The 11138-nt window shown below is 48.1% G+C and overlaps 1 protein-coding gene across 1 annotated transcript in view; it reads right to left on the bottom strand.

Moving 5' to 3' along the window:
• SLC13A4 (solute carrier family 13 (sodium/sulfate symporter), member 4) overlaps positions 1 to 11138 on the bottom strand; it is a 41926-nt gene that overhangs the window by 17362 nt on the left and 13426 nt on the right. Inside the window, exons 3-5 of the mRNA XM_010831625.1 lie at positions 4126 to 4262; positions 2125 to 2297; positions 1605 to 1659 (exon numbers count right to left, since the gene is read on the bottom strand). Coding sequence (XP_010829927.1) covers positions 1605 to 1659; positions 2125 to 2297; positions 4126 to 4262 — 365 coding nt within the window. The remainder of the gene's footprint in view (positions 1 to 1604; positions 1660 to 2124; positions 2298 to 4125; positions 4263 to 11138) is intronic.

Raw genomic sequence — 11138 nt, 5'->3', positions numbered from 1 at the left:
CTGCCCCCCACCCCCCACCCCCAGTGCTGCTGAGAGAGTCCAGGGACACCCTGAGCTTCGGCTTTGGAGTTTGGGACATGTGTTTTCATCTGGAAAAGAACAAGGGCAAGAGGCCAGTGAGCGCTGCCCAGGAGGCCAGAGTGAGAAGGGAAAGGACGCCCGCACCAGGAGCAGCTAGTGCTTTCCGTGTCCAGTGCTTCCTGCTGAGGGGGAGCCCCACAGGGAGGGTGGCTGGGCCGCTGCTCACTGTGAAAGGCCCCACCACAGAGGCGGAGGCAACCCCAGATGGAAAGGGCTAGGGACTGAGCCACCAGAACACAGAACCAAGGAGGCCGAGCAGTTCTCCAAGAGCCCCTCATGCCATCGGGCCCTGTGCAGAGGTGGCCTCCAGGGGACACTGAAGACGCTGAAGGGAAATGCCTGATGTGCGAAAGAGTAGGGACCTGAGTCCCCGGGCACTGGCCGCACTCTCCAAAACCTCCAGCCAAGACCCTCTGTGCCCCTGTATCTTTCCTGCTCCCTACAGCCTCTGTCCTGACCCTGGAGAAGTCAGAAGTAGCAGAGAGGGTTGGTGAGGGGAGGGGAAGGTAGAGGAAGACGGAGAAAAAGCCAGACGTCTCCCCCGCTCACGGTCACCTCTCATCCTGCAGACCTAGGCTTACAGGGGCTTGAGTGTGAGCACGAGAGTGTGGGGAGAAGCTTCAAATGAGAGTGAAGTTTTGACACGAGCCTGGACCAGATGGCCGAATATCTGAAAATGAGATTGTTCTAATATCTGGAAGGAGCTGTGGGATTTGCCTGAGACATCATCAAGGGTGGGGAGGGAAGGCCAGTGTATTATGATCGGTAACAGTGGTGGGAGGAGGGTCCCCCACATCCGTTTCTCCACATGGTGCTGGTCTCACTCACTGTGGGTTCCCCATTTTTTTATGAAAAGAGCAAATTGCGCAACGGAGCTCTAGGTCAAATCCAACTTTTAAAATGCCCTATTCATCACAGTCTTCCTTGAAGACCATATATTGATATCAGATGTCCAGAAGAAATCAGCTGTTCATGAATCTGCCTCACATGAGTGAGACCAGATTTCTCCTTTTCTAAAAGAGCTTGTTTTCATCATCACGTGGTGCTCTCACCAACTGTCCTATTATCCCCTACATGCCACTTAATTTTTCCTTGCCGTATGTAACAAGACCAAACCTAGCAAGACCATATCTAATACCTATAAAATACTTTGTGGTTCTCTAAGAGTCTCCAGCGATATCTAATATGCAAGACTTTCTTCATTGATAGATTTAAAAAATATCATTCTCCCAAGAGGGACATCAATTTAGATGAAATTCTACTTGGGAGATGTATGTACAGTCTGTATGTCCCATCAGGTTCAGCATAGTCTCTCCCCCTCTTCTCTGAGCCCTGCAGTACCGTTTTGAAGGGAGTTGCCCTCAGGATCTTGGGCAGAGAGGAAATCAGGGCGGGCGGGGCTGGTGGTGTGCTAAGCTGTGAGTGTGGCCCACCCAGCTGAAAGGGCTGTTCCCCAGGCTCTTTCCTGACCTCTGGGATGGACCTGGCGGGGCTCTGTCTGGGAGGAGGGCAGTCATACTCACTCTTCATTGACGAAGATGAGTTCCAGGGGAGGTTGGCTGTTGTTTACATCGAGATCTACAGCAGCAAAGGAAAGCAGAAAGTGAGACATGGAGTCCGGACTTGACCCTGAAGGGCAGGGACTCCGGGCTGGGGCTGGACTAGGGGGACCCAGGAGCATGCAGGCTCCCACTGGGCCTGGTGCCTGGCAACTCCCCTTCCCTCCCCTCTGAGGATGTGGTGAGACTCAGGGACACAGACAAAAGCCTGGGGTCCTGGGCTAATCCTGGAGCATCCTGGGGCAGGGAGCAGCAGAGGGTGCTGGAAGCGGGGCAAGAAGGAACAGCTGGGAATGGGAGTCACAGGGAGCCTCTGGATGAGCAGGGCTGGAGGTTAGGGGATAAAGGGCAGGTGAGGGGGACATCAGAAGACGAGGGGAGGGAAGCAGGTGAGGGGGGGTGGAGGGAGTGGGTGCCGAGCTGGGCGGTGTCACTGGAGGAGGGGTGGAGGAGCAAGGGGGAGATGAACTCCAGCAAACTGTACTGATGGGCTCGGCCTCTTCGGCGCTGGAGTTGCCAGCCACGAGCTGCTCCTCCTCGGCACTGACCAGCTCCTGCAGCACGGCCTCCACGATGGGCATGACCATGGCAGTGGTAGATGTGTTGGAGAGCCACATGGACAGCAGCATGGTGCAGCACATGAAGCAGAGCAGCAGCCTGGAAGGCAGGGAGGGGTTTGGGGTGGGGGGTAGCCTCACAGCACGCCCACCTCCCCAGGTCCAACCTCTGACCTCACGGGGCTCCCCAGGGCCTCCTACCAACCCACCAGTGCTGGCATTTATCCGAACACTGGGGTTTTATTTCATACTTGGTACTCCCAGGGCTTGGCACAGAGTAAACATTAAAGATGTAAAGATGTGTTGAATGAGTGAAGCACGCTTCATGGGCTAGTGTGGCCTTGGAATTTCCGCCCCCCACCAGAAAAAGCCCTTACTTAAGCAAAGAGTAGCTTTGGTCATAGGGTCACAGGGCATGGACTTAACTGACTCCTCATCTCTCTGTGGAGAGAGCTTGATGACGTTAGCTTGATGTGTGTTTTTTTGTATGGGTATAAAGGAATTCTTTTTTGGCCCTTGCAGCCAGCAAACCTCTGAATACCTTCACATTCCTTGCTTTGCAGCCATGTCACCATAGTTATTAGCAACCAAATAGAGATGAATGGATGAAGCTCATGGTTCCTCCCACTACTTGTTCCACTACTAACACGTGGAAAGCTTAGCCCTCAAAGGCCCCAGTGTTCAGTTTCCCTGTGTGCACTTTTTCAAGCTGGTATCTTAAAGAGTTGAGGCTTGGAGAAAGGCTAACACAGAGAACATTCAAGTTCTCCCTGACTCTGAAGACATGCACTGTGCACAGACATAGTTCTCATTTCGTAAGAGAAGTCAACGCAAAGACGTCCCGCGTGGATCACCATAGGTGGGGTCACCGACTGTGCAGTTTGGGGCCGGCATGTCTAGCCTATGGATCACAACTGGGTGGGTGCCAGAGCCCGCCTCTGTTTAGGCTGATGGAGACGACAGTTTGTCTAATTTGGACCCTCACCAGCAAACAGAGGGCCCCACGGGGGTGGGAGGTACGGTGAACAGAGATGAGTGGAAACACAATGGGATAAAAATTCTCAAAAATGGTATTCAGGGGTTTTAAAGAGCTGCAGAGTCCAAATATCATGTGGGGAAGTGCCAAACTGTGTCCAGCAGGTCGAGTGTGGGGTACAATATTAGGTTATTATTGAGTTAGGGGGTATTACTAAGTGAGGGGGTATTACTAAGTGAGGGGGTATTACTGAGAATTATGCTGTGAGTTAAAGCTGTGGTTAAGTGGGAGACGGGAACATCTTTTGAATTATAACCTGTATTCATCTAATGACTAATGTTGAAAACGAATACCATATTATTTATTTATGCTCTGTTGGATTTCCAAAGGAACCAGGGAAAAAGGGTTGCAAGAAAGTTTTAAGCTAGAAGGAGGTGAGGACAGTATTCCAAAGGGAAGGGCACAGTTTTTATCCAACAGAGTGGGAGTGAGTTTACACAAGACCATCAATCCTGACCTCCTACACATTCCCAAGTGCCCCTCCTGACAGCAAAGAGAGAAGAGGAGACAGCGGAGGGACTGCAGATCAGGTCAGACGCCACGTTTGACAGGCCTGTGGTCTGAACCAGTGACAACAAGAGCTGGGGGTGGTTGGCAGGAAACTGCCACGCCTCCTTAGATGACAGAGGAGAAGACACCGCTTCCTCATCCAGCCTGTTACCTGATGCACCGGAAAAAAGGTTGGGAAACAGTTTATGTTGGTCCATCTTGTTTTATTGAATGAGCCCCTTAGATGTTGTAACCTGCTGCGCCGGGAGCCCTGCAGGGGAGGAGGGAGCCTCACGGCCCTGGTGTCCTCCCATCCCTTTTGGTAGAAAACCTCAAGCGGACATCCCTCTGAGTGTCCAGGGGGCCCACTGGGAGCTGGGGAGATGCACTAAGTGTGACTCACATGCCCGGCTTGGCTCCAGCCATCAGGACCATGCGCAGAGCAATGCGCTTGTGCAGGTTCCACTTCTCCACGGCCGCGGCCACGCAGATGACACCCACCAGCAGCAGCGTGGTGTTCTTGAAGTACTCGCCCGCCACCTGTGGAGGCCAGGGTGGGTCACCCCTACCCGACCCGGGGCCCAGCCCCCGTCCGACTAAACTCACTGTCCACTACAGGCTGGCAAGCAAGAAGCAGGGAGATGAGGTTTATTAAAATAGCTAGCTATGGTGTATATTACATATATGGGCTTCCCTGCTGGCTCAATGGTAAAGAATCCACCTGCCACTGCAGGAGACTGGGGTTTGATCCCCAGGGTTGGGAAGAACCCCTGGGGGAGGAAATGACAACCCACTTCAGTATTCTTGCCTGAAGAATTCCATGGACAGAGGAGCCTGGTGGGCTACAGTCTCTGGGTCACAAAAGAGTCAGACATGACTTAGCAGCTAAACAACAACAATATTACACATATATATTCTACCTTGGGCGGGTGCTGTGCTGCTTTGCTGTTCAGTCACCAAGTCGTGTCCGACTCTTTGCAACCCCATGGATCGCAGCACGCCAGGCCTCCCTGTCCTTTGCTATCTCCTCGAATTTGCTCAAGTTCATGTCCAGTGAGTCAGTGATGCTGTCTAACCAGCTCATCCTCTGCCACCCTCTTCTCCTTTTGCCTTCAATCTCTCCCAGCATCAGGGGCTTTTCCAGTGAGTTGGCTAAGCACATTACAAAGATTATTTCATTTAATCCTGCCAATAACTCTATGGGGTAAATAGTCTTCTTCACTTTTTAAGAGATATGAAAAACACCCATTATGAATATGATTTCAAAAAATAAACATTAACAATTCTATCTTGTGAGTGAAGTGAAAGTCGCTCAGTCGTGTCCGACTCTTTACGACCACATGGACTATACAGTCCATGGAATTCTCCAGGCCAGAATACAGCCTATCCCTTCTCCAGGGGATCTTCCCAACCCAGGAATCAAACCCAGGTCTCCCTCATTGCAGGTGGATTCTTTGCCAGCTGATCCACAAGGGAAGCCCAAGAGTACTGGAGTGGGTAGCCTATCCCTTCTCCAGCAGATCTTCCTGACCCAGGAATCAAACTGGGGTCTCCTACAATGCAGACGGATTCTTTACCAACTGAGCTATGTCCTTAAAAATTATGAAAATAACCCTGGGTCTGTCCACTAATCTTATTTTCTTTAGTTTTTATAAAACTATGTTCATTTTCTTATTAGAAAAACACCTGTTCACTATGGAAAACTTTAAAATATAGAAAACTTAAATATAAAATTACCTTCAATCTTACTACTGTTAATACTGTGGTATATTTTCTTCAATTTTTAATGTCTATATAGATACATAATTGGAATTATATTATATGTGCTGGCTTTTATCCTCTGTTTTATCATTTGACATTGTACTTTGATCATTTTCTTTCGAGACTTAAATTTACTGGAAAAATCCATGCTCCTGGCAGCATGAAGTACTATAGAATTTTCTTAGCCATTTTCCTTTTGTTGAATATTTAAGTTGATTTCTTTTCTTTCTTTCTTTGCTACAATGGAACAAACAGTAATTTTCTGCTTAAATCATTAAGTTTATATGAATGTGATTATTTCCTTTAGAGTTCTTGAAGGTGTCTTTATAACTTGCCAAATAATTACAAAGTTCCAAAGGGTCCCAAAATGATAGTAGTGCAAGGAACATCCTACACTGTATCCATTTTTGTTTGTTTCTGAACCATTTGAAGGTTACAAACATTTTGGCCCTCTATCCCTAAGTATTTCAGTGTTTATTTCCTAAGATAAGGGGTTTTCTCTCAAACAACCATAGTACCAGTTGCCAGCTTCTCCTTGTATTTTAATAATGAGAAAATTGAGACCGAGTCCTGTTCAAAGATGTTTCCTATGTTTGGGGTCCAGGACCATCTCTTCATTGATCCCCTCCCTTGGAATATTCACTTCTTATCTCCGCCTTGATGAGACTTCAAAGCCAGTTCAGGCCTGGTGCCCCACCCAGAAAACCTTCTGTGTGCCTCTAGCCTCTAGCTCCAGAACATTCCTTGTGGGTCCTATTAACTCCACACGCATTACAGAGTGCACAGGGCGATGCTCAAATCGTCACTTCATGCTCGCACTGTTTCTTTTTTGTGTGCCTCGCTTGTCTCTTCGGAGAAGGCAATGGCACCCCACTCCAGTGCTCTTGCCTGGAAAATCCCATGGACAGAGGAGCCTGGTAGGCTGCAGTCCATGGGGTTGCTAAGACTCAGACACGACTGAGCGACTTCACTTTCACTTTTCACTTTCATGCATTGGAGAAGGAAATGGCAACCCACTCCAGTGTTCTTGCCTGGAGAATCCCAGGGACAGGGGAGCCTGGTGGGCTGCCGTCTCTGGGGTCGCACAGAGTCAGACACAACTGAAGCGACTTAGCAGCAGCCGCAGCAGCTCTTGTCTCTTAACTGAATTCTAGGCTGCAAAAGGCCAAAGAACATGTTTCTATATCTCTTAACACCTAATAGGATAAATTGCAAAAGTAGACACTCAGTGAATACTGAGTCACATACAATAGAGTTGTTCCCAACAATGGGACCATGATATAAACTGAAAGGAAAAGATATAGAAAAGTTGAACTCCTAACTTAGAAACTCTCTTAAAGTGAGAAAACATAACACTTCTGACTGCAAGAAAAATCAAAACTGAACAGGGAAGGAAATGCAAATATAGTAAATTCTGTGACGTTTGAAGTAGATGGAATTTACATAACCATCGTGTTGAAATTTGATTACTGAATTATATGCCTGTACTGAGAGATGGAGGAGAATTGGGTGATGTAAGAGTACAAAACCCTCATTGACTATAGTCAGAAGATAATTGATAATGTCTAAAAGTGATAACAATTAATATGTGTGTGTTAAGTCGCTTCAGTCGTGTCCAACTCTCTGCGATCCTGTGGACTGTAGCCCACCAGGTTCCTCTGTCTATGGGATTCTTCAGGCAAGAATACTGGAATGGGTTGCCATGCCTTCCTCCAGGGGATCTTCCCAACCCAGGGATCAAACCCACCTCTTTTATGTCTCCTGCTTTGGCAGGCAGGTTCTTTACCATTAGCGCCACCTGGGAAGCCACAGTTAATATAGGAATATTATATAGGTCTGTGGCATTTAATACCAGAAGAAGCAGTTAGGAAAGTTAAGTTTTTGGCTCTGGGTTGGGGGAGGTAGGTGGAAGAGACAGCTCTTTTTTTTTATTATGATCTTTTTCAATATTATTTGATTTTTTAACCCTGCTAGGAGCACTTTGGTAAGATAAGAGCTGTGCCAGAAGGCAGCCAGCTCCATTGCCCTCTTCTCTCTTGTTCCCCCACGGAGATTTCCTTGTGTCTGACTGATGAGTTCTGTGCTGCAGAAGGACCATCTTTCCTCTCTGACCATTTGCTGGAAGAAAAGCCCTGTGCTTCTGGTTAACCTAGTCCTCGTCCTGGACCCCAGCCCTCGTGGACACTAATTCTCCCGAAGGACAGGGAAGCTCTGCTGGGCTTGTGACTCGGGAGCAGAGTGCCCTCTGGGAGGGACAGGGAGGGCTTGGACCCTGGTGGTGGGTGGAGGTGCTGCCCCTTCGCGGGAGGTGGAAGCACTGCTGGGAAGGCCAGGGCTGGCTGAACTGGACCTTCCTCACTGCCCGCTCATGGTCCCAGGCAGCTGAGAGGCAGCTTGGTGGTGGAATCAGTGTTTCCCTTTCCTCTGTTGATCAAGGAGGGAGACCTGCAGAAGATCTGAGACACTGCTAGACCTGGGCGATGGTCCCCCACTGGCCCCATGACTCATGGCCCTCTGTGAATCTTCTAAAGATTCACTGCTACCAGGGTTACTTTCCCAGGGGACCGACTGACAGCCTTTCGATTTTCTGCCTCTTTGGCACAAATCCTAATAGAACTCCAGTTTGTGATGGCCTTTCAGGAGGCTCAGAGCCTGCACAATTGGTGGGGCTACTTTCTCTGGGTTCCTCTCAAAGGGAAGGAGAAAGGAACCAAACTGTGGAGAGTGCCTTCTGCATACCGGGAATGTTGTATTTTGCATTTACTTTCTCATAACGTGAGGAAACAGACCCAGAGAGGTTAGGGAAGAGGTTCCGGGTCCCCGATGTGAGGGGTGGAGTCGAGATATCAATCCAGGTCCCTCTGAATCTAAAGCTACCATGCGACATGCCATTCATGATAGCCAACTGGAAACCACTCATCTAATTCAACCCCAGGGGAAATTCTTGGTCCTCCAGACAGCATGGGCCAGCCCACATTCCTTATCTTTATTCACAATCCCAGTCCTGACGCCGGCCCCAAATACCTGGGCCTGGTCCAATGGCAGCCCCAGGCTCAGCTTTAGCGGGATAGCTGTTAGTTGTTTAGAAAGCAACTGTGCTGTTTTCTCATGTGGTGTTTGGCGAGCCCAGGTCTGTTCAGACATCCCCCTCCCCCTTGTGAGTGATGCCACGTGCTTGGTGATTTAGCCTGGGTGTGGTCTGTGATCACGAGATAGTACCGTCAAGTGGGGAAGAGCGAGGGCTCTGGCGTCAGCCAGGACTTGGCTGTGTGACCCTGGGGAAGTTATTCAACCTCTCTGGGCTTCATTTCTCTCATCTAAAAAAATAAATGAGGACTATATGACTCCCAGTCTTTTGTAAAGCTGTTGTGAAGATGAAATGACACGTGCACACCAGCTAGCCTGGCCTGCCACCTTGACAGCTGGGGTTCCTGGTGGTTCTGTTACTCAGTGGCCCTGCTGTCCAGGTCCGTGGACATTAGCACACAGAGAAGGCTGAGGCACAATAAGTAAAACCTGTCTGGTGGTGGTGTCGGTTAGTTTTCTAGCCCACTGATTTTTCTTTTACAATAAAACCTTGGTTATTCAGAACCCCTCTGGGAGTTCCAGGATTCTTAAGGATTATTTTAATCATTTTCTAAAACGTGTTGCATCCTCACATTTGCCATGAGCCTTCCTTTCCCCACTATCTAATTTCCAAGACTAATATTCTGTGAGTTGGGAAACCAGATAACAGAAATTGTTAGAACTATTTGCAAAGAAAAATTAGATTCTGAGATGAGAGCTCCTCCCGTGGCTAGAGTGCGTGGATTCTGTGACATTTATGTTGGCAGTGTTATTGCCTTTACTGCTTTTCTGCTCTGTGGTTTTTCTCGGTGTGCCAAAACCCTGGGCTTGGAGAGCAGAGGTATTTCCGGACAGTGTTTAAGAAGAGATGGGCTCGAAGAGACGGCTTTGAAAAGGTGGAGCAGAGGATAGCAAGCTCAGGCTCTGAAGTTTAGATGACCTGGGTTCAAATGCCTGCTCCCACAGATGGTCTGGGACCAAACATTGAACCCAGATACCCTCGTCTGGGTTATGTAGTAATACACAACACTTTGAATCCATCCTATGTGTGCCTTAAGTAAAATGATTCGAGACAGGCCTGGCATATAGGAAGTCCTCAGAAAAGGCCCATTATTATTGTTAAAAGAAGTGAAAAGATGAAATGCTTCAAGATGAGATTCAGGGTCAGGAATCAGGTATGCCAGCATGACCATGTAGAGGAAGAAATGAAATAAGAAGGAGCAAGGTGGATCTCAAAGAAAAAGATTCTTCCAAACTTTCTTAAGTGAAGGGTGAGGACATCTCTAGCGTTTTCTAACCCAGCCTGGACTGAGAGGCACAAAGACCTAAGTGCTGAGCAACGCAGTATATTAATGAACTAGTTCATTGTTAGTGAATTGCAGGTGACATCTCTTAGTGACGAGCTTTTAAAAACATCACTCTCTTTGGTCGTGGGATTATTTATTGCTCTCTAGATATGTCAGGTTTTAATTGTTTTTACAAAGTTGTTGCTGTTGTTTTTTAATAGGAAGAGGGCAGTTGTGGCTTTAATCATAGAAGTCTGAGGAGAATAGAAATCTGGATGTTGATCTTGGTTCAGTGCTTTTCTCACTAAGAACATCATCAAGGGCATCGTCAGGAAGAAAGACAGAGATGGACCAACCAATCATTCGTGAAGATGAGCTGGGCACTCTGATGGGCACTTTCTCACTCAGAAAGCTTTTAACATCCTCACAGCTCCCCATGAGGCAGGTACTTCTATCGTTCTGATTTTCCAGGTGAGTAAAATGGTTACAGTTTAGAGAGGTTACAGGGAAAGAAAAGAATGTTGCCCATTCCAGTTCTATAAGGATCAAGCCCTTAGCTCCTGCAGTCATGCACCCTGAGGGGAATGCAGGATGGAGAAAAACAGGAAGCCTCTATACTTTGTGTATTGGCCCTAAATAGTTAAGATGGATATCTAAGGAATCATTTCAATGGCTCCAGATTCTTATATCTTCTCATAAATAGAAAAACACTAAAATCATTAACTGGAGATGTCTGTTGTGATTAGCAGTAGTCTTCTGATGTTTGACTACATGTTTTTTTCCCAGAAAAATAAATTCATATATTTCCTGGCTCCTGCCTCAGCTCTTTGGAGCAGTTCCTCAGTAACCCAGGCTGTCTCCCAGGCCATAGTCCTCAGTAAGGTACCCAAATAAAACTTAACTTGCAACTTTTATTTCAGCCAACACACAATTTGCTCAAGACTAGTTAGTGACAAAACTGGATTCAAACTCAGATCTACCTTGCTCCCGACTTGGATCCTGACCCTTGCCATGTTTCCACTGTCCCTGCTCATGGTAGTGACAGCCAGAGGCTGGCCAGATGTGTGGATCTGACTGTGTCCTGGCACGGACATGGGTGGCATTGCACGGGTACTGTCAGAAATGCGGCCGGTCAGCACCCTGCTGTTGGCTGCACACACCCAGGCTCTGCTTGGAGGTCAGCTGGTGGTGACCCTTGTCACGTGTTGGGAAGGTGGCAGTCCCTCAGAAGATGGGTGGTGGTCGCTGGAGATGGGCCTATACTGAGGCTCTTTTGGTTCATCTGAACAATTTGCAGTGAGTC

Source organism: Bison bison, unplaced genomic scaffold (genome assembly GCF_000754665.1).
Source record: "Bison bison bison isolate TAMUID 2011002044 unplaced genomic scaffold, Bison_UMD1.0 scf7180017864530, whole genome shotgun sequence".
Taxonomy (NCBI): Eukaryota; Metazoa; Chordata; class Mammalia; order Artiodactyla; family Bovidae; genus Bison; species Bison bison.
The sequence above is the reverse complement of the archived record's forward strand: the minus strand, read 5'-3'. Positions and strand labels throughout refer to the sequence as shown.